The sequence below is a fragment of the Dendrobates tinctorius genome, unplaced genomic scaffold (genome assembly GCF_039654945.1).
Source record: "Dendrobates tinctorius isolate UK_male_01 unplaced genomic scaffold, ASM3965494v1 ptg000179l, whole genome shotgun sequence".
Taxonomy (NCBI): Eukaryota; Metazoa; Chordata; class Amphibia; order Anura; family Dendrobatidae; genus Dendrobates; species Dendrobates tinctorius.
The window spans coordinates 3833431-3857786 of NW_027361846.1; the positions used below are offsets into that span (position 1 = coordinate 3833431).

Consider the following 24356-nt stretch of genomic DNA (forward strand, 5'->3'; position numbering starts at 1 on the left):
CAAGGCAGAGGACACCAGAAGGACTACAAGGCAAAGCATAGCAAGGACAAAACATGGCACAAGGACAAACACAAGACAAGGCACGGGACCAGAGACAGAGTACAAGCACAGAGCGTGTGCAGGGACGCACTACAGGGCAGAGTGAAGGGGCACAGAATACAGGGAGCGACCCAGCAGACCAAGCAGCCATGCAGGGAAGCAACACGATACTCAGGCCCTGACCATAGGAAGGGGCGGTCTGATATAGCACCATAGCACCTGCACTTCTGGGTGAGGATCAGGGAAGGACTTCTGGTTCAGATCCTCCAGGATCATAGAGAGTGTTGCTAGATCAGACTGGGCTGAACCATAGAGAAGGACACATGATCAGGGGCTCCAGGAATACATAGAGGATTGCAGAATCAGACAGTGCTAGAACATAGGAAAGGTCACATGATCAGGGGCACCAGGAATACAGAGGATTGCAGAATCAGAGCAGAGACGGATGGTCACCAAGCAACGGCGTGCAGACATGAGGTAAGGCACGCGTGCACACCGCTCCAGGAGTCATGCGGCATACCAGACATGGTGGGCATGATAGTTCGGTGCACGTGCACACTGCTCCAGGGGTTATGCGGCATAACAGACATGGCGGGCATGACGGACATGACAGGCATAACGGACATGGCGGGCATGACAATCGGTCTGCTGCTGGGTGTAGAGGCAGATATAGTCTGAGGGGGACGGGGCGCGGGAGCAGGCTGTGGTTTATTATCCATAAGCCTCCTCCATTGCGGTCGGATAGTAAGGGCCTCATCGGCCAGGGCTGCAGCTCTATCCACGGTACACGGCGTGCGCTCCCGGACCCATTCCCGTACCTCTGCAGGGCACTTGGCAAGAAATTGTTCTATAAGGAACGCCTGTATAACATCTTCCACAGTAAAGGCGTTTTCTATTTCCAGCCATCTCCGACATGCCTCGGACATCTTATGTGCATACATCCTAAACGATCCCCCCGTGGTGCATGGGAGGTCTCGGAACTTGGCCCTATATGAGTCTGGGGTGATAGCATGGTAATCCAGGATAGTCTGCTTTACAATGTTATAATCCCGATTCCGCAGTGCATCAATGGTTCGGTAAGCCTCCGCCAAGCTTCCGTTCAGGAGCCCCACTAACAAACGCATCCAGCCAGAGTGGGGCACCTCCATCACAACACACTGCTGCTCAAAGTCTTTGAAGAACCCCTCCACATCTCCAGAAGCCTCATCAAATGGCTTAAACTCTGTCCGGGTGATCCGTACAGGCTCCCGGATCGTTGGGTTTACACTCCACATTGCGTTACTCCCAGCTCAAAAGGGTAAAATCCAAGACGTTTTATTCAGGTATCCATAAAATGATCATGAAAAATGCAAAAACCCGACCGGAAAACCGGAGGGAAGGTTGAGGAGACACTGAACGCGTTTCGAACTAAAAGTTCTTAAACTCCGTATAGCTCCAGGGAAGGGGTGTGAGGATATAACTCGGACACACAGGTGGCGCTAATTAATTAACATGTGAAACAACAGAAACACTATTAAAACCACCATATTAAACTAACACAATCAATAATGCAGCATGAGTTCTTTCCGTAAATTCAATCCAGTGGGAACACATGAGTCCAAAAGAAGAATCCATAAGGCTTCTGTGTCTCGTAGTTGTCTCTCTCTGTTCCCTCCTCGTGCATGGCTTTTTACCTGTTCCATAGCAAACACATTGGAAAACGACAAATCTCTGTTGTGTGACATAATAAAGCGTTTGGAGACATTAGAAACGTTACGTACAGTAGGATTAATGACATCATAGATGCGCTCTCGAATGTGTTCTTTCAATTTCCTGATGGTAGAACCCATTGCTTGCATTCTAGAATATACACCGCATGATTTGCACTGCAATTCAAATAGTCATGAATGAGAAAAGCCGTATTAGTGATGCGATTAGAAGAAGACAGCGGGTAAGTGGAATAAGAGCAAGTTTTGCCAGGAAAATGACCACATCTGGAAAAACCTTTAGTTGCCCACCAGTTAGTTTTAGTGCGTTTACTAGCCCTGAGAAAACCTGGTGACAAGAAATTACCAAGTGTCGGAGCCCTTCTGGAAGCGATCTGGATCCCAATTTCAAGAATTTTGTCCATGATGTTATCACTCCTAAGTAAATTTAAGTTACAAGACACCATGTCTGAGATGGACTTAAAAAGTGCTCTAAGTGAGCTCTAAAGTAGGGCCATGGTTACGAGAACTAGAGTTAGATCTGGAGTTAGACCCGATAGCCTTAGTAGAAGAAATCGCATTATGTGAAACTGGTTCAACATCTATGAGAGAATCACGCGGCTTCTCTTCCACAATCTTAAGCGCTCTCTGGAGAGACCCCCTGGGATAATTACCACTTCTCAGTCTGTTCTGGATGCGGACACTTTCCTGTTCATGGGAAGAAGAATCACTGCAATTGCATTTTACCCAAATAAATTCGCCAACAGGGATTTCTAAGCACACTGTAGAAGATAGTGCCTGTAGTCAGCGGGGTGGAGCCCTATACACTAGAGGCGCGGCTGTAATGGCGCGGTGATGCTGACTAATCTGATGTGAAGGATCTGCTCAGTGGTTGGTTAATACTGACCTAAGGAAGTTTTCATAAAATGGCGTCTTGTGTGCCTGGGGTCGTGGTGGCAGAGTCTTCTGCTCGCTCTCCGCCCTGCACAGGCCTCCTCTGCTTCTAGTGCTGGTCACTGATTATTCAGTCACTTGCCTCCTTTTTAAAACTCTGTGCCGCCGCCATCATTGTGTGAGCGGTGTGTGCACAGTAGTAGCTGGTATCCTATGTGCAGGACGTCAAGAAAATGGCGCCGGAAATGACGCATGTGCAGATCAAGAATTTGCTTCAGTTCAGAGCTAGTGAAACTAAAGGGAATTATTTCCTTGTTTTTCGAGGCCAGAGACAGCATGAAGAGCACGGGCTGTTTAGCAGCATGAATACGTCAGCCACAAACGTCAGCGGACATCCCTGGAACATCTGGGGCCTGCGGCCCACCGGAGGCGCTGAGAGGAGTGCCTCATTATCGTCCTATGGCAGAAGCCAGACGGCGAATCGCGTACGGGTGTTGGGGGAGGACTCATGGAAGCTGCGGAGCCAGACGGAGTAACCCAGGGGGCTGGAGATGCCAGTGGGGGAAGGTATAGCTCAAGGCGAGCAAACAGCTCATATAAAAATATGTGCTGCGCTATAGATTTTGAGAACGGAAAAGTTTGTCTCCAATTCCAATACTGCATGTTTTAATATGAAAACCACAACCACAGAGGAAGAAAAAACGATCATCTAGTCCAAAATGCTGAAACCGGGACCAATCGTGAGAAACCGGAAGTGACGTCCGTTACTCGGGCAACCACCACCACGGACACTCCCACTGTCTCAACCCAGAGTGCGCCGGAAGATCTCAACACAGCGCGGACAACCGGGGAGACAGTAGGGAGTAAACCGAAGGGGGAGCCCTTAGTTAGAATGATGTTTGTAACAGACACATAAACGGCCGTGCATGCGGCAATATCGGACACTGCTCGCAAAGTGGAAGCCGGTTTCTCACGATTGGTCCCGGTTTCCTTTCTAAACCCTGCACATTCACTTACGTCATGCCCCCTGACGAAGGCTCGCCGAAACGCGCGTCGGGGTGACGCCGGTGTGTGGCTGTCTCCATTCCCTCTCGCTACTATTTCCCCAGCGGCCTGGTGATCGTTACTTGGTATGTACTGGGAGCCGTATGTCTCCAATTTGGTTCATACTATATGAAATCACGTTATAATGATTGCTGTTTAGGTGTTACAATTAGGATTGGTATGCTAATATCCTTGAGGGAATTTTGATATATTTATATTATATTATATTAACCCTAGTGGGGTCTTGTTACCTCTCATATACAATAATATTAGATATAATTTTTGTATTATTTAGACAGCACGCCTGCGTCCCGCTTGTCTGTTTTTTCTTTTAACTGCACAGAGCACTTTGATTTGTACCACCCTACACTTGCTGCTATATTTGTAATTAATTTAATAAAAATGTATATATTGGAGCATTTTGGACTAGATGATCGTTTTTTCTTCCTCTGTGGTTGTGGTTTTCATGTTATATTGCGATCAGTCCATATATCTGTCCACCATCTGGGGTATCAATATACCATTTTATCGGTTTGATATGTCACTTTCTGTCTGCTGAAATTGTTTCTCAATGTTTTAATATGATGAAAATGGACAGTGAAGTAAAAATCTCTTTTATAAAACAATGTGGGTGTCTCCTGATGTATGTGCAGCGGTTCCTGTGTTAAAGAACCGGAGACAGCAGAGGCCTGTGACCAAAACCTGAGTGTTACGCACCACACGCATAGCATAGGAGAGCAGGCTGCCAGGGTGTGGGAACACAGCAGCCCCTGCCCAAGACTACCGCCCTGCGCACTTTACACAAGGATAAAAAACCATCAGCATTTGGACATAGACGAATTAGGCTGTGGCTCAAAAGAGAGGGAAACAGACTACAAAGCAAAAGGCCACCAGATCAAGTCCAGCACTGAGCACAGACAATCCACCACCGAGCACAGAGATACCACCACAGAGCTAACACCACCGAGTACAGAGCTAACACCACCAAGCACAGAAATAACACCACCGAGCACAGAGATAACACCACCGAGCACAGAGCTAACACCACCGAGCACAGAGATACCACCACAGAGCTAACACCACCGAGCACAGAGATAACACCACCGAGCACAGACAATCCACCACCGAGCACAGAGATACCACCACAGAGCTAACACCACCGAGCACAGAGATAACACCACCGAGCACAGAGATAACACCACCGAGCACAGAGATAACACCACCGAGCACAGAGCTAACACCACCGAGCACAGAGGTAACACCACCGAGCACAGAGCTAACACCACCGAGCACAGAGCTAACACCACCGAGCACAGAGGTAACACCACCGAGCACAGAGCTAACAACCCCGAGCACAGAGCTAACAACCCCGAGCACAGAGCTAACACCACCAAGCACAGAGATAACACCACCAAGCACAGAGCTAACAACCCCGAGCACAGAGCTAACAACCCCGAGCACAGAGCTAACACCACCAAGCACAGAGCTAACACCACCAAGCACAGAGCTAACACCACCGAGCACAGAGCTAACACCACCGAGCACAGAGGTAACACCACCGAGCACAGAGCTAACACCACCGAGCACAGAGCTAACACCACCGAGCTAACACCACCAAGCACAGAGCTAACACCACCGAGCACAGAGATAACACCACCGAGCACAGACAATCCACCACCGAGCACAGACCTAACACCACCGAGCACAGAGCTAACACCACCGAGCACAGAGCTAACACCACCGAGTACAGAGCTAACACCGCCGAGCACAGAGATAACACCACCAAGCACAGAGCTAACACCGAGCACAGAGCTAACACCACCGAGCACAGAGCTAACACCACCGAGCACAGAGCTAACACCACCGAGCACAGAGATAACACCACAGAGCAAACAACCCCGAGCACAGAGATAACACCACCGAGTACAGAGCTAACACCACCGAGCACAGAGCTAACACCACCGAGCACAGAGATAACACCCCCGAGCACAGAGAAAACACCACCGAGCACAGAGAAAACACCACCGAGCACCCAATAACAACCAAAGAACATCTAGTACAGTGTCTAACACTGAGCATAAAACTTCCATCAACAAGCACAGAGCTTTGAGCACCAATTGCCGGGTTCTGAGAGTCCAATTGCACCGAGCACCCAGTCACAAGCTTCAAGTGCCAAGCAAGGAGCATCAGCACTCAGCTTCCAACACCGATCGTCTAGCCTTGAGCATACACTACTGAACCAGCAAGCACAGACTGTCGACCAAATATCCAGCTCCAAGTATCAGCCACAAATGTCTAGCCTCGAGTCCCCGGCACTGAGTACCAAGCAATGAGCATCACGTGCCATCCTAGAGTGTGAAAACCGGAGTGCCCAACACCAATAATGCCATCCTAGAGTGTGTAAACCGGAGTGCCCAACACCAATAATGCCATCCTAGAGTGTGTAAACCGGAGTGCCCAACACCAATAATGCCATCCTAGAGTGTGTAAACCAGAGTGCCCAACACCAATAATGCCATCCTAGAGTGTGTAAACCGGAGTGCCCAACACCAATCATCCAAGCTCACATATTCACCCAGTGTCCAGCACATCGCACGTCCAGCACTCAGCAGCAAACACGATCCCTGATGACATACCTTGTGTGCAGTCCTCACCAGTCCAGCCCTCGCAGCACTCCCGTATTTTCCGGTTCCCAACAGCTGGTCTGGTGGACTGTGGCCTAGGACAGGAGCAGAGCGATGTCATATACACATATAATATATATGGGTGTAGGGCAATATGCTGACCACTGCTGGTGAGCACATGATATGAGACACAATGAGTGAGGGACGAGGTACATAGGAGGCGCCGCCCGTCTCGGGGGTCACAGGATACTGACCTGTATATAAAGCACATGCTGGTGTCTCCATGCGCAACGTCTCCTCCATATTGGAGCCTCATCTTCTCCTGGTCCAGTCTCCAGCCTTCCATGTTGTACTGATAGAGGCTGTGACATGGCACCTCCAGCTCCCTGCGGGGGGTGACCACCTCCTCCTCCACCACCTGCACTGTGCGCTCGCACCATCGCCTGTCAATGGGAAATAGTACAGAGGAAGGTCAATCTACTGAGTTGCAACATTACTGACATACCGTATATGATATGTTATATCAGCGGTTAATCATTATAATGAACCATCGATTACAGAATCATCCGATCTCATCATTGTGAATGGTGGGGGATGAAGAGAAATTATAAAGTATCATATATAGAGGCCTTCATGGTGTGGTCGGAGCCTACTGGTTGCTCAATGCTAAGAGCCTACTGATCTCCCAATGCTCAGAGCCTACTGATCACCCAATGCTCAGAGCCTACTGATCGCCCAATGCTCAGAGCCTACTAATCGCCCAATGCTCAGAGCCTACTGATCACCCAATGCTAAGAGCCTGATCACCCAATGCTCAGAACCTTCTGATAACCCAATGCTAAGAGCCTGATCACCCAATGCTCAGAACCTTCTGATAACCCAATGCTCAAAGCCTACTTATCGCCCAATGCTCAGAGCCGCCTGATCACCCAATGCTCAGAGCCTACCGATCACCGAATGCTCAGAGCCTACTGATCACCCAATGCTCAGAGCCTACTGATCACCCAATGCTCAGAGCCTACTGATCTGCCAATGCTAAGAGCCTACTGATCGGCCAATGCTAAGAGCCTACTGATCACCCAATGCTAAGAGCCTGATCACCCAATGCTCAGAACCTTCTGATAACCCAATGCTCAAAGCCTACTTATCGCCCAATGCTCAGAGCCGCCTGATCACCCAATGCTCAGAGCCTACCGATCACCGAATGCTCAGAGCCTACTGATCACTCAATGCTCAGAGCCTACTGATCTGCCAATGCTCAGAGCCTACTGATCTGCCAATGCTAAGAGCCTACTGATCGGCCAATGCTAAGAGCCTGATCGCCCAATGCTAAGAGCCTAAGGCTGCCTTGCCGTGTACTGGCTATTTGGCACTCTGCAGTGAGGGTGGTACATATGTCCCCAGACTCAGGCAGGAAATACGCACATAAAACCTCCGTTCTGTCACTGCCAGGGTCTCCCCAATACTCCAGAACACTGTGCTGCCACCAGCTCCTCATTCTACATTAAAATCAATATCGGGTCAGGAGCCAACCCACATGGTTGCGGAATTTTTAGCGCGGAGGTCGTGACAATACATTATAGAGCAAGGAAAACTAAACTAGTACATTTTTATAGATTTACTCCAGAAAACTTCGGCAGTGTTTACGAAAATATAAAAGATGTTACAAACGAGACAAGATACAGTATATACAGGCAATTACAAAATAAAATGGATTAAAATATGAAACTTACAGATCTCAGTCAATGGCACGTCATGTGGAGGAGGGGCGCCTTCCCCAAGGGAAAATGGTCTATCAGCACAGCTTCCTAGCTGGCACCCAGGGAAAAGGACAAATTCCTAATTAGGCATCCTAGCCTTATACTTTTCCCTGGGTGACCTCACTGGGTGGGTGGAGCTATGGAATGCACTCACCTTTTGAAAGTTACTAAACTTATGAGAGCCATAACTCTGGCTGCGAGGCTCCCAGCGTGATGGCGGAGTGTTATAGTTTTTCTGACAGAATTACCTTTCATTTAAGTCTAAACATGCCATGGCTGTGTGGCTCGGTCGGGTAGAAATGCATTTCTCTGATTCTGGTGGTCGCCGAAGTTTCAAAACCCACCTGTGGATAGCTCTAATTATGCACATGCCAAAAATATAAGTTTCCTGCCTCTATGTCTAATCTGCGTTATTATATTCAATCTGAGATAAACAAAGGAACCATGTGCTTTTACACAAAGACTGAGTTACCTGATCACAAACCACATTCCCGAGGGAGGGGCAAGAGTGGGGTAGAATTATACGCAAGCAAAGAGACTGCCGCTATGTGCCATTCCAACAGGGTGTGCCACACGGCCAATCCCTGATTGAAGGCTGGCCGTCTCATTTGGAATTATTGAACCTGTGCAGTTGCCATTTTACTTGGGTCCGCTGCACCCTGTCAGTGCATTTGTACTGAGGCCTAGTTAGACAGGGAAGCATCTCTGCCTGTTTTTGTTTTTTCTTGAATATTGGAGGATTTTTTCCTCTTTTTGGCAAGTGTAAGGACCCTTGACGCGGGTTGCCAGCTTACGTGTTATGGCCAGAATATCAACCAATACCTTACATATATTGAGATGTTTTTGTGCACGTTACATATTTTTTTCGGGGTGCAGTTGGGCTTAAATGGTTCAGTAATCTGTGACCTCTGTTCACACAGGATGCATTATAGTTAGCACTGGGCAGTCCGCCATAGGGTGTCATTAATAGGCTGTGAACCAGATGCTCTGCATTCCTTGTGTGAACATTGCCACATAAAGATTTAATATTTTTTTTTGCACTGGTGTGACACACGGCCAATCCCTGATTGTAGGCTGGCTGTCTCATTAGGTATTATTGCACCTGTGCAGCCGCCATTATACTTGGGTCCGCTGCACCCTGTCAGTGCATTTGTATTGAGGCCTAGTTAGACAGGGAAGCATCTCTGCCTGTTTTTGTTTTTTCTAGAAAGAGGGGGAAAGAGGAGGCGGCTGCCGCTTCGTGAGGGGGATGTAGTCTGAGGGGTTCAGTGTTAATAGCACAACCTAATGGGGGATGGGGCAGCATGTCAAACCCAGTAGATGCAGCGGAAAGTTCTGGAGGTGTAATTAGAACAATAAGAAATACTTCATATTTCCTGACATCGCCCAATGCTCAGAGCCTACTGATCACCCAATGCTCAGAACCTACTGATGGCCCAATGCTGAGAACCTACTGATGGCCCAATGCTCAGAACCTACTGATGGCCCAATGCTCAGAACCTACTGATGGCCCAATGCTCAGAACCTACTGATGGCCCAATGCTCAGAACCTACTGATCGCCCAATGCTCGGAGCCCACTGATGGCCCAATGCTCAGAACCTACTGATTGCCCGATGCTCAGAACCTACTGATGGCCCAATGCTCAGAACCTACTGATGGCCCAATGCTCAGAACCTACTGATCACCCAGTGCTAAGTTCCTACTGATCACCCAATGCTAATGGCCTACTGATCGCCCAATGCTAAGCGCCTACTGATCGCCCACTGCTCAGAACCTACTGATCACCCAATGCTAAGAGCCTACTGATCACCCAATGCTAAGAGCCTACTGATTGTCCAGTGCTCAGATCCCACTGATTGAACAATGCTAAGAACTTAGTGATTATTAACTGCTCAGAACCTACTCATCGCCCAATGCTAAGAGCCTACTGATCACCCAATGTGCAGAGTCTACTGATTGCCCAATGCTAAGAGCCTACTGATTGCCCAATGCTAAGAGCCTACTGATTGCCCAATGCTAAGAGACTATTGATTGCCCAATGCGCAGAATCTACTGATCGCACAAAGCTAAGAGGCTACTGGTCGCCCAATGCTAAGAGCCTACTGATTGCCCAATGCTAAGAGACTACTGATTGCCCAATGCGCAGAATCTACTGATCGCACAAAGCTAAGAGGCTACTGGTCGCCCAATGTGCAGAGTCTACTGATCGCCCAATGCTAAGAGCCTACTGATCGTCCAATGCTAAGAGCCTACTGATCGCCCAATGCTAAGAGCCTACTGATCGCCCAATGCTAAGGGCCTACTGATCACCCTATGCTAAGAGCCCAGTATGCAGAGTCTACTGATGGCCCAGTATGCAGAGTCTACTGATGGCCCAATGCTCAGAGACAACTGAAACCTGATGAACATGTGTCATCTTCTGTACTTCCAAGTCATGCACAGTGCACCACTAAAACCGAGTGTGAGCCGACTTGTGCACTTCTGGTCATGTGCAGGGCGCCTCTGAGGCCAGGTGTACATGAGTCATCTTCTGCACCACCTGTCATGCACAGTGTGTCTCTGAGGTCGGCTGTATGTGAGTCATCTTCTGCACTTCCAGGTCATGCACAGTGCTCCACAGGGAGGGCTGATGTCCCAGGGCAGTGTAGATGTGGGGACACTTAGATGGTGTAGTGTTTGGCAAAGGGGATGTAGCAGTGCCAGGCGGACAGACACAGGAAGGAATGGAGGACACCAGGGCATGTAGTTCCAAAGCTTTACAGTCGGTAGTGCCCGCTTCTGTGCCGTGTCCTCCGGGTCAGGGACTCAGTCAACCTCCAGGCAAGATGGAATGCTCCCTTCCACACTCCGCCAACTTATGTGCCTTTTCTGAACGTCTCCTCTATAGCGCCTTTAAGTGTGAAGATCTCCTAGTACTGAGTTACACTGGAGTTCCTCCTGACAGATGTTCCCAAGAACTCTACTTGTACGGCAGACAGCTGTAGCCTGCTTCGGGGACTCCTTACTCCTGAGTCCCGGCTCTCTATCCGTGTTGCTGTTGTGCCCCCACGTCTTAGATGGGAGTAGTGCATTTACAGCCCACTACTCCACCGGTGTCTGCTGCAGAACCATTAGTGTCCATACAACCTCGGGGACCGGGCCCCGGCCTTGCTCTTAGAACTTCTAGGCAGGGTTCTTCCTCTAACCCACGTCCTCTGTTTTCCCTTTTACTCCTACGTTCCGTACTAGTCTACCAGTGATAAAGATAGGGGACGCAGGACGCATGCAGCGTCATACGCCGGTAGGCGGAGCTACCGGAGGAGGCGCGGCAGGGGCGGGGCTTAGCGGCGGCCGTGCGCAGGCCGTCGCTGCGCCCTGACACGCAAATGTGAAACTAGCCTAAAACATAATGGAAAAGCAAAGCACAACTGTGCAAATACCCTCCTGGGTAACGAGAGTTAGTTTACTGCAGGTTACTAGTGGTGGTCCCCTCCTGGGGTTCTGGGAGCTGATGACTGGGAACCGCTACCAGATGGGATACTTTGTGTGTCTTCATCCTGTTGCTGGTTGCTTGCTAGTCGCATGTACTCCGCCTCCCACAGGGAGAGATAGGGACTGGTCGGGGTAATTGAAAGGGCCATGGAAACGTCTACTGCCTACGGGGACGGCATATCCGCTACCACCGATGGCACTTCTGCTGCTGTTGGTGACTCAGCCGGCGCTGTCGCTGGTTCCTCGGAAACTGATTCTTCAGTGTCCAACGGGACCTGGGCTGACAGCACTGCAGCCTGGGGCCGCCGGCGGAGGTCAATTGGGCCATTTCTATTTGTGGGTTCCGTTCCCAAGACTAGGGTCAGGTCGGGGGCAGTGGTCGTACCTTGTGCCTCCAGGCGAGGTTCCAGTCCCGGCACCTGGTAGTGCACAGCGGCAGCCGCAACTCCCGGAGTTGTTGATGTGGTGGACCGCAGTTGGATTCAGGCAAGGCCGGTTTCGGCCGGGGTCGTCGGTGGAGGCCGGTGCAACCGCGCCCGGTCCAGACGGGGACGCGGTCCCGGCCCTCCATTCTGCTCCAGAGCCCTCATATATCTCCTCCGGACGGAACTCAACTAGGCAGGGTTTTTCCTCTAACCCACGTCCTCTGTGTTCCCTTTTATTCCTACGTTCCGTACTTGTCTTTCTTTCCTATGGAAGCTCAGGCCTCAGATCAATGTCTTTCTCCTACTTTCCTTTCCCATGCCAGCTGGCTCAGATCACTGAGGCAGCTGCAGCACTCCTTCCTCCATCCCTCTTCCAGGGATCCCCACTCCTCCTGAGTGGCTTCCTCTCTCAGACTCCCCGTCTGACTCTCCTACTGACTGACTGACCTGTAATCCTAAACCATCCCGCTCTTTTATGTATTCTCAACTCCACCCACCTCCCAGCACGTTTCGTGTTCCAAGCAGGGAGCCGCAATGTGGTTTTGCTGAACTACTCTAATGTGTGGGATGCAGGTGTTGGAGCGTGGTCAGGAGCCTCCAACTTACCTGGATGGTGGGGCACCACACCTTAGGAGAAGGTGCAGTACCTCTGTGGTGACTGAGACTCAGGGGAGCCATATGTTCGTGAGTCATCTTCTGCACTTCCGGTCATGCGCAGTGCGTCTCTGAGGCCGGGTGTACGTGAGTCATCTTCTGCACTTCCGGTCATGCGCAGTGCGTCTCTGAGGCCGGGTGTATGTGAGTCATCTTCTGCACTACACCTCATGTGCAGTGTGTCTCTGAAGCCATGTGTTCGTGAGTCATCTTCAGCACTTTCTGTCATGCGCAGTGCGTCTCTAAAGTCGGGTGTACGTGAGTCATCTTCTGTACTTCCGGTCATGCGCAGTGTGTCTCTGAGGCCGGGTGTGCGTGAGTCATCTTCTGCACTACACCTCATGTGCAGTGCGTCTCTGAGGCCGGGTGTACGTGAGTAATCTTCTGCACTACACCTCATGCGCAGTGTGTCTCTGAGGCCGGGTGTACGTGAGTCATCTTCTGTATTTCCGGTCATGTGCAGTGTGTCTCTGAGGCCGAGTGTACGTGAGTCATCTTCTGCACTTCCGGTAATGCACAGTGTGTCTCTGAGGCCGGGTGTACGTGAGTCATCGTCTGTATTTCCGGTAATGCACAGTGTGTCTCTGAGGCCCGGGTGTACGTGAGTCATCTTCTGCACTTCCAGTAATGCACTGTGTGTCTCTGAGGCCAGGTGTTCGTGAGTCATCTTCTGCACTTCCGGTCATGCGCAGTGTGTCTCTGAGGCCGGGTGTACGTGAGTCATCTTCTGCACTTCCGGTCATGCTCAGTGTGTCTCTGAGGCCGGGAGTACGTGAGTCATCTTCTGTATTTCCGGTCATGTGCAGTGTGTCTCTGAGGCCGGGTGTACGTGAGTCATCTTCTGAACTTCCGGTAATGCACAGTGTGTCTCTGAGGCCGGGTGTACGTGAGTCATCTTCTGCACTTCCGGTAATGCACAGTGTGTCTCTGAGGCCGGGTGTACGTGAGTCATCTTCTGCACTTCCGGTCATGCTCAGTGTGTCTCTGAGGCCGGGAGTACGTGAGTCATCTTCTGTGTTTCCGGTAATGCACAGTGTGTCTCAGGCCGGGTGTACGTGAGTCATCTTCTGCACTTCCGGTAATGCACAGTGTGCCTCTGAGGCCGGGTGTTCGTGAGTCATCTTCTGCACTTCCGGTCATGCGCAGTGCGTCTCTGAGGCCGGGTGTACGTGAGTCATCTTCTGTACTTCCGGTCATGAGCAGTGTGTCTCTGAGGCCGGGTGTACGTGAGTCATCTTCTGCACTTCCGGTAATGCACAGTGTGTCTCTGAGGCCGGGTGTACGTGAGTCATCTTCTGCACTTCCGGTAATGCACAGTGTGTCTCTGAGGCCGGGTGTACGTGAGTCATCTTCTGCACTTCCGGTAATGCACAGTGTGTCTCTGAGGCCGGGTGTTCGTGAGTCATCTTCTGCACTTCCGGTCATGCGCAGTGTGTCTCTGAGGCCGGGTGTACGTGAGTCATCTTCTGCACTTCCGGTAATGCACAGTGTGTCTCTGAGGCCGGGTGTACGTGAGTCATCTTCTGCACTTCCGGTAATGCACAGTGTGTCTCTGAGGCCGGGTGTTCGTGAGTCATCTTCTGCACTTCCGATCATGCGCAGTGTGTCTCTGAGGCCGGGTGTACGTGAGTCATTTTCTGTGTTTCCGGTAATGCACAGTGTGTCTCTGAGGCCGGGTGTACGTGAGTCATCTTCTGCACTTCCGGTAATGCACAGTGTGCCTCTGAGGCCGGGTGTTCGTGAGTCATCTTCTGCACTTCCAGTCATGCGCAGTGCGTCTGAGGCCGGGTGTACGTGAGTCATCTTCTGCACTTCCGGTCATGCTCAGTGTGTCTCTGAGGCCGGGTGTACGTGAGTCATCTTCTGTACTTCCGGTCATGTGCAGTGTGTCTCTGAGGCCGGGTGTACGTGAGTCATCTTCTGCACTTCCGGTAATGCACAGTGTGTCTCTGAGGCCGGGTGTACGTGAGTCATCTTCTGCACTTCCGGTAATGCACAGTGTGTCTCTGAGGCCGGGTGTTCGTGAGTCATCTTCTGCACTTCCGGTCATGTGCAGTGCGTCTCTGAGGCCGGGTGTACGTGAGTCATCTTCTGCACGGTCATGCGCAGTGTGTCTCTGAGGCCGGGTGTACGTGAGTCATCTTCTGTATTTCCGGTAATGCACAGTGTGTCTCTGAGGCCGGGTGTACGTGAGTCATCTTCTGCACTTCCGGTCATGCGCAGTGCGTCTCTGAGGCTGGGTGTACGTGAGTCATCTTCTGCACTACACCTCATGTGCAGTGTGTCTTTGAAGCCATGTATTCGTGAGTCATCTTCTGCACTTCCGGTCATGCGCAGTGTGTCTCTGAGGCCGGGTGTATGTGAGTCATCTTCTGCACTTCCGGTAATGCACAGTGTGTCTCTGAGGCCGGGTGTACGTGAGTCATCTTCTGCACTTCCGGTAATGCACAGTGTGTCTCTGAGGCCGGGTGTACGTGAGTCATCTTCTGCACTACACTTCATGTGCAGTGTGTCTCTGAAGCCATGTGTTCGTGAGTCATCTTCAGTACTTTCTGTCATGCGCAGTGTGTCTCTGAGGCCGGATGTACGTGAGTCATCTTCTGCACTTCCGGTCATGCGCAGTGTGTCTCTGAGGCTGGGTGTACGTGAGTCATCTTCTGCACTTCCGGTAATCATAGAATCATAGAATCATAGAATCGTAGAGTTGGAAGGGACCTCCTGGGCCATCTGGTCCAACCCCCTGCTCAAAGCAGGATTCGCTAAATCATCCCAGTCAGATGTCTGTCCAGCCTCTGTTTGAAGACTTCCGTTGAAGGAGAACTCACCACTTCTCGTGGCAGCTTGTTCCACTCATTGATCACTCTAACTGTCAAAAAGTTTTTTCTAATATCTAATCTGTGTCTCCTCCCATTCAGCTTCATCCCATTGCTTCTAGTCTTTCCTTGTGCAAATGAGAATAAAGTTGATCCTTCTACAATGTGACAGCCCTTTAGATATTTGTAGACAGCTATTAAGTCTCCTCTCAGTCTTCTCTTTTGCAAACTAAACATTCCCAAATCCTGCAACCTTTCCTCATAAGACAGGGTTTGCAGACCGGTCACCATTCTGGTCGCTCTTTTCTGAACTTGCTCCAGTTTGTTGATGTCTTTTTTAAAATGTGGTGCCCAAAACTGGACACAATATTCCAGATGAGGTCTGACCAAAGAGGAGTAGAGGGAAATAATGACTTCACGTGATCTAGACTGTATGCTTCTGTTAATACATCCTAGAATTGCATTTGCCTTTTTTGCTGCTGCATCACACTGTTGACTCATATTCAGTCTGTGATCTATTAGTATACCCAAGTCTTTTTCACATGTGCTGTCACTTAGCCCTATTCCTCCCATTCTATATATGCTTTTTTCATTTTTATTGCCCAGATGTAGTACTTTGCATTTTTCCCTGTTAAAAACCATTCTGTTAGTTGCTGCCCACTTCTCCAGTTTATTTAAATCTTTTTGAATCCTCTCTCTCTCTTCTCTAGTATTAGCTATCCCTCCTAGCTTTGTGTCGTCAGCAAATTTAATCAGTTTACCCTCAATTCCTTCATCTAAATCGTTGATAAAGATGTTGAACAATACAGGGCCCAGGACAGAGCCCTGTGGTACCCCACTTGAGACATTCTTCCAACTGGATGTGCAGCCATTTACGACCACTCTTTGGGTCCGATCACTAAGCCAGTTATGAATCCACCTAACAGTTGCCTTGTCCATTCCATACTTAGTCATTTTTTCAATAAGGATTGTATGAGAGACTTTGTCAAATGCTTTGCTGAAGTCAAGATATACTATATCTACAGCATTTCCTTGATCCACCCAATCAGTGATACCGTCATAGAAGGAAATTAAGTTTGTCTGACATGACTTATTAGTTACAAACCCATGCTGACTCTGTTTAATCACTTCATTCTTATCCAGGTACTGACATACATGTTGTTTAATAATTTGTTCAAAGATCTTTCCTGGTATAGAAGTCAGACTCACCGGCCTATAGTTGCCTGGGTCCATCTTCTTCCCCTTTTTGAAGATAGGAACAACATTTGCTCTTCTCCAGTCTTCTGGGACTTCTCCTGTTCTCCAAGAATTTTCAAAGATTATGGAGAGGGGTTCAAAAATTTCTTCTGCTATCTCCTTCAGTACTCTGGGGTGTAATTCATCTGGACCTGGAGACTTGAATTCATTTAGGTTAGCTAAGTGTTTCCTCACTATCTTTCTGTCTATAGATATCCTGGATTCTTCTATTCCCTTAATAGGACAGTGAATAACAGTTGATGTTACATTTCCTTTCTGAGAGAAAACAGATGCAAAATAGGAATTTAAAAGTTCAGCCTTCTCAACATCCTGTCTTACCATTTCATCATTTTCATCCTGTAAAAATCCTATAGCATCTTTGACTTTTCTTTTACTTTTGACATATCCCCAAAATCCTTTATTATTGCTTTTGACATCTCTTGCAAGCCTCAGTTCATTTTCAGCTTTAGTAATCTGATTTGTGCCCTGCAGGTTCTGCAGACAGCATTATATTCTTCTTTAGATATGCCTCCCTCTTTCCATTTTATAAACATTTTTTTCTTCCTTTTTAGCATGTGCTTAAGTTCTGTGTTCATCCATCCTGGTTTCCTTAAATGCTTCCTATTCTTCCCTCTTTTCGGAATTGTTAACAACTGTGCTTTGAGAATTTCATTTTTCAAGATTTCCCATCCTTCCTGGACATTTTTGTCTTTAAGGATATCCAGCCATTGGATCCCTCCAATTCTCTTTCTGAATCCCTTAAAATCTGCCTTTCTGAAATCTAACCTTGACGTCTGAGTCTTCACAGGTCTTCCTCCTTTAGTTATCCAAAATTCTAAAATAGCATGGTCGCTACCTCCTAGGGTCCCAGCCACTTTTACCTCCTCAACCATTTCCTCCCTGTTTATAAGGATTAGATCCAAGGTAGCAGTTCCCCTTGTTTTCTCCCCTACCTTTTGGAAGATAAAGTTGTTAGCAAGAGAGGATAAGAATTTCCTTGACCTGTTAGTTTTGCCTGAGAGAGATTCCCACCAAATGTCTGGATGGTTGAAATCTCCCATGACAACTATGTCATATTTTTTGGAGAACTTGGCCATTTGATGCATAAAGAGTTCATCCATATCTTCAGCTTGCACAGGCGGCCTGTAGTAAATGCCTACAATGGTGTCCTTTCCATTGTTCTGTCCTTGTATTCTTACCCAAACAGTTTCCACAGAACTCCCAGTCTCTGAAGCTTGGATCTCTGTGCAGATATACGCGTTTCTAACATACAATGCAACACCTCCTCCTCGTTTATCAAGTCTGTTTCTTGGAAATAAGTTGTATCCTTCTAGTCTTGTGTTCCAATCATGTGTATTGTCCCACCAAGTTTCAGTGATTCCAATGACATCATATTTCTTTTCCTGTGTTAGTAGTTCCAATTCTCCTTGTTTGTTGCCCATGCTTTGTGCATTAGTATAGAAACATTTTAGTTTGTGATTGGTTTCTCTTTCTCCAATATTTTTATTAATTAGATTCTTTTGTCTTTGTTCTTCCTTTCCACTTCTAATAGCAGAGTTCTCAATAGCATTTGTCAGGTGTATGGCTTTTTCTGGTCTTTTCCTTCCCTTCCCATGTTGTTCTAGTTTAAAGCTCTCCTTACAAGTGTAGCAAGGTGACTTCCAAATACATGCTTTCCAGTCTTCGTAAGGTGCACCCCATCTCTAGCAAGTAGTCCATCGTATAAGTAGTTCACTCCGTGATCCAGAAATCCAAATCGTTGCTGACGGCACCATCGACGTAGCCAGTTGTTCACCTGCAGAATCTTATTCCACCTCCTTGTTCCATGGCCATCCACTGGGAGGATGGAAGAGAAGACCACCTGCGCTCCCAGTTCTTTCACTTTCTTGCCTAAGTCTTCAAAGTCTCTGCAGATGGTTTCCAGGTCGTTTCTTGCGGTGTCATTTGTCCCCACATGTAGTAGCAGGAATGGGTAGTCATCTGTAGGTCTGAAGAGTCCTGATATCCTGTCAGACACATCTTTAATTTTTGCACCTGGAAGACAGCACATTTCTCTTGTAGTTATATCCGGTCTGCAGATAGCGGCCTCTGTTCCTCTCAACAGGGAATCCCCCATGACCACCACTCTCCGTTTCTTCTTCACAACATTTTTCTTTCTCCATCCAGGAGGACTCTGAAGGCGTACAAGTTTGCTGTTTGTTGGCAAAGTCTTATCCTGATGTATTTCTTCATCGTTCTCCTGCGTGAGAGCCTGGTACTGGTTTCTGAGCAGTATGGGTGCTGACTGCCTCCTGATCCTCCTGCTTCTCTGGGTCACATGTCTCCATTCCTCTGTTTCTTCAGGTGCACTTCGAATTTCTTCTCTTTCTGTATCATGAAGAGATAATTCTGCTCTGTCCAAGAACTCTTCACCTTCCTTAATGCACAGTGTGTCTCTGAGGCTGGGTGTACGTGAGTCATCTTCTGCACTACACTTCATGTGCAGTGTGTCTCTGAAGCCATGTGTACGTGAGTCATCTTCTGCATTTCCGGTCATGCGCAGTGCGTCTCTGAGGCCGGGTGTACGTGAGTCATCTTCTGCACTACACTTCATGTGCAGTGCGTCTCTGAGGCCGGGTGTACGTGAGTCATCTTCTGTATTTCCGGTCATGCACAGTGCTTCTCTGAGGCCGGGTGTACGTGAGTCATCTTCTGCACTACACTTCATGTGCAGTGCGTCTCTGAGGCCGGGTGTACGTGAGTCATCTTCTGTATTTCCGGTCATGCACAGTGCTTCTCTGAGGCCGGGTGTACGTGAGTCATCTTCTGTATTTCCGGTCATGCACAGTGCTTCTCTGAGGCCGGGTGTACGTGAGTCATCTTCTGCACTACACTTCATGTGCAGTGCGTCTCTGAGGCCGGGTCTACGTGAGTCATCTTCTGTATTTCCGGTCATGCACAGTGTGTCTTTGAGGCCGGGTGTACGTGAGTCATCTTCAGTGCATCTCTGAAGTAGGGAAGTGTACATCTGGCTTCAGAGGTGCAATGACGTGCCTCCAGGAGATCGTGGGGAAGCAGGAGGTTTGCAGAGAGCTGGTGATGACTCTTTCAGATCATGTGATCATGCCCACAGGGGATCACATGCATAGAGGGGCGATTCACCTGGGGAAACTAACGCCCCATCCCCTAGTCAGAGGCCTAATTAGCATAAGACAATCTGAGCTTATTAGTCCTTTATTTCAGCAGGTGTTCCGGTGACTTGCAGGGCCAGTGAGGCAGAGTATATAGCAATGCACAGAAGCTGGTGGGTTGGAGGGCACGGGGGTCCGGACAGGTCATCTCTATGACTGTGCTCACACATTGCATTTTTTGGCACGTCATTTTTTTTTTTTAAATCACTGCAATAAATATTACATTTCTAGAGCATCAAATAAATGCAACACTGTGGTAAAAGGTGTGAACACAGCCACAGAGTCAGATTAAAAACGTATCGGGGCCATATACTCCCTAGTTGCCTGGGTGTGTACACGGCAGGCTGGCATCGGCTCTGGTTCCCATGATCCCACTCCCCCTCAGAGCTGCCTGCACCCCCTTCTGTCCTCAGGTAAAGTAGTGCGGTAAGACGCACACGGCTCTGCTGGAGAGACAAGGTTCGGCACGATCTGCTGCCCAGCATGAGAAACACCATCCGTCCTGCCTTCAGCATTGAAGGGAACCTGTCACCAGGTTTGGCCGAGTTACAGCCGCCACCTTTCAGGTGTGGTATACAGGATTCTATAATGCTGTATATCTGCTCCCAACCCGACCTGAAAGATAAGAAAAAGAGCTTTTATTATACTGCCCTGCAGGGCGGCCCGGTCTGAGAGCTGTCTTGGTCCTGTGTCTCCCTCCTTCTTGTGATGCCGTCCTCCTTCTTCGTGCGGATTACGCGTTGTACGTCATCCACACAGTCTCCTCGGCACAGCGCTCCTGCGCAGGCGGACTTCTCTGCCCTGATGAGCGAAGAGTAAGTTACTGCAGTGCGCAGGCGCTGGGCCTCTCGGACCGTTCTCGGGGTCTGCGCACTGCAGGACCCTGCTCTGCCTTCATCTGGGAAGATAACTCCGGTCTTCTATGGTAGATGGGTTTATCTGCCTGTCGGACTACGCACACACCTCAGGGTAACGTGTAGCGAGGACAGTGAGACAGCAGCTACGCAGCCGGTGGGATCCAGGACGCCGACTACACAGACAGGACAGCTACAGCAACCTCTGCCGAACATTCACTAAAGACGCCAAGTCCCAAAAAATATTCACCTAAAAGAAGATCGGCAGCTTCTATCTCCTCAAAGGCCTCCTCTACCAGCAGCACCACAGCCTGCGCAAGAGCTGAAGCCACCAAAACATGAGGAACCTGCGAAATGCAACTCCAGATAGAGAAAGCTGACCAAGAGAGGTGGTGGCAAATGGAGACGTTACTCCTGGATGCTGCCTTAGGGAGACTAGCAGCCGATAAGGAGGCTGAAGCCGAGCTCCTAGGCGCAGTACGCCGAGCCTGAGGATTCATTACAAAGCACATCACAGCACGTGAACGAGCTTCAAACTGCAATCCTGAGCCGCCCCAAACTGAGAGCACAAGCTCAGGATCCAACGAGGGGCGTGAATCCAGGACAGCGATAAACGTGAGAGCAACAACTCTGCTGAAGACAGCCCTGATACCCACCAGGCAACCGACGCGGGTCGCCTTGCTGGCAATATTATTAGTCACGCCAAAGCAGTACGACACCGGCTGGCGCCACTCATAGGATACTAGGAAGAACAGCCGCACTCTTGGGCGAATGCACAAGATTTATTTACAAGTGTCACCGCACAAGAAATATAACAGAGATTGATGATTCGGAAGACAGCAGTAAGCAACGCTCCGACCCAATCCTGTCCTCGCCTCATTGGCCTCTAGCCAGGCCTCACACATGACCTGTAGTATGGACATACCTCTAGATGCTTTGTTTCTATAGTTTGTTTTTTATAACACCCTAATGATTGTGTACCTTTCTTATAGCAATGCTTGAAAAAGACTCAGGACTGGGTGGAAAACGCATGAGTGCGGCTGTTCTTCCTATGGTCACGTTGGACTAAGTCCTATTCAGCCGTCACCAACCCACCGTGCTGAGTGCGCACCTTCTCTATTCCCAACTCAGAGGATACTACAGGTATGAATGCACCTCACATCATTATTAGGGCCATCTACCACCATTATACGCTGCTCACAACCAGTTGACAATAGACTTTGCTAAGTTCTTTACAAGGTGTAAACTAGTCTCCAAAGCGCTGTTAAGATTCAGTGATCAGGCTGAAGGCTACCGTGCCTGGAGAGTTTCTTTCCAATATGTTACTAGAGAATTGTGGGTGGCACACAGAAGAAATGTCATGGTCTGCTGAGTTTCTGGGATTAGGTAGTTCTAGAGTTGACCAGGAGGGGCGTAACACCTGGTGGTGGGTGTTATGATCTCAGTGCAGATTGGACCCACAAACTTGGGGTTAATGTCTAGAACCAGTGCTGATGACCTGCACTTCTGGGGTTAACTGTTATGATCCCAGTGCAGGCTCTTACCTGCACCCCTGGGGCTTATTATTGTGGCCTCTCCTTGGTTCTGGGAAAGCTTTGTATAGCCTCAGGAAGCTTCAATCCCCGTCAGTTACACTTTCGCCCTTGGCAGAGTGTGTTGACCCCTGAGTGTGTTTGTTCTGTGTTCTTGATTGCCTGATACTTTGGTTACGACTCGGCTTGTTCTCTGGATACTGCTTGTTGGATTCTGCTTGGTACCTTCTATGTCTGTTTGGCTTTGACCTCTGCCTGGCCCCGACTATCCGTTCTGTCTCATCCCTGGTACTTTACTGCTATCTCTGTGTATGACCCCGGTTGTCTGACTTGAGTATTTCTGTAAAGTGTCCTGCCAATCTCTGACAGCAGGACGCTAAGCCCCGCCCCTTGCAGTCACATGACCGTAGGTCCTTCACTGCTAGCCTACTTCAGCATCTCCAGGTCCTGCTTTCCTGAGCTGCCCGGCCGTATCTGACCACGGGCCCCTCTGCAGAGCGGGTGAGTACCTGCTCAGCGGTGGCTGCATGCCGGCGCTGACAGGACCGTGACATTATAACTGACCGTTAAGGCCTGTTTCACACATCCGTTTGTGTCCATCAGTCAAAATCTGCCGTTTTGCAAAAAAACAGATCCGCCATAGACTTGCATTATCGGCAGATCTTGATGTTGTATCCGTTGTATCCGTTTTTTTGTGGATCTGCCAAAATTTTGGCGTCCGCTGACATGCGTGGACGGACACTGCAACGTTTTTTGGATTGCCGGATCCGCATTTTTTGCATTTGCTGGACATTTAACCCTAAATTCATTCTCTCTCTCTCATCTTCATACCGCGAGATGCCCGCTCTCGGCTCCCGGATCTTCATACCGCGAGATGCCCGTTCTCGGCTCCCGGATCTTCATACCGCGAGATGCCCGCTCTCGGCTCCCGGATCTTCATACCGCGAGATGCCCGCTCTCGGCTCCCGGATCTTCATACCGCGAGATGCCCGCTCTCGGCTCCCGGATCTTCATACCGCGAGATGCCCGCTCTCGGCTCCCGGATCTTCATACCGCGAGATGCCCGCTCTCGGCTCCCGGATCTTCATACCGCGAGATGCCCGCTCTTGGCTCCCGGATCTTCATACCGCGAGATGCCCGCTCTCGGCTCCCGGATCTTCATATTTATTTTTGTGGTCAGCCCTTTAACATTCCTACATCAGCGGATCCTGTCACACCAACGGTCCGGTGGCTCCCGTTGGTGTTTCGATGGCCATGGATCCGTTCTCCGCCTTTTTGGCGGCTGCCAACTGACACGAAAAACGTAAGTGTGAAACAGGCCTAAGTAGTTGGGGGTTTTTTGCAGAGAATTATGGATCCCATACAGTCTCTGGCTGAACAGATGAAAAATCTGAGTCAGATTCCTGGTACAGGAACACGGATCGGCCTCGTGTATTTCTGTTACCTGCACACATGCAGTGATACCTTGTTATTTCATTGCTCCGCGCACCACCAGATGTACTTACTGATAACTGCGCAGATGTCGGGGTCCAGTCTCCTTACTGGGCTGGGGAGATGGGGTTAGCCGCCTGTCAGACTGCGCACACACCTCAGGCTAACATGTATCGAGGACAGGACACCATCTCACAGCATTGACTAACGAGAGTGCGGTATAAAGCATTTATTCCGCATGATACATACACAGCGGTTAGAGTCTACATATATTATTGTATTGGCGGCAGGACTGAACTGTATGGAGCAGTATAATGGGCCCCATATAATGCTCCATACTGGATTGGCGGCAGGATTGCTGCAATCATGAATCATTGTCGCCACCGGTGTATCGGAACAGTCTCGGGCTCCAGTGTCATCCAATATCCACACTCACCCACTGCAGGACGTCACCTTCACCCACAGAACCAGCAGCAGCGTGAACCTCATCATCCCACCAGCGGAGGACGCTCCAGACTCCACCTGTAAGAGGAAACAGTCAGCTGAGAAATGCCGTACCACCATGGCATGTACCACTCTATAATTCTGAGAGCCACATCACACAGAGGAGAAGCTTAGATACAAAAGGAAGGTATCACACATGTCACATGGCTTAGAAAACCAGGAGGAAAAAACAGAACAATAGGGTATTGTCTGGAAGAGAAAAAAGCTTATGCCAACATG

General features: G+C 49.3%; 1 protein-coding gene across 1 annotated transcript in view; it reads right to left on the reverse strand.

Annotated features, from left to right (window-relative positions):
* The window catches only part of LOC141054879 (SCO-spondin-like), a 463576-nt gene extending 439420 nt beyond the window's left edge, over nt 1–24156 (reverse strand). Inside the window, exons 1-4 of the mRNA XM_073551763.1 lie at nt 24070–24156; nt 6541–6729; nt 6238–6381; nt 1713–1878 (exon numbers count right to left, since the gene is read on the reverse strand). Of these exons, the coding sequence (XP_073407864.1) occupies nt 1713–1878; nt 6238–6381; nt 6541–6729; nt 24070–24125 (555 nt within the window). The 5' untranslated portion in view covers nt 24126–24156. The remainder of the gene's footprint in view (nt 1–1712; nt 1879–6237; nt 6382–6540; nt 6730–24069) is intronic.
* Between the last annotated feature and the right edge of the window lie 200 nt (nt 24157–24356).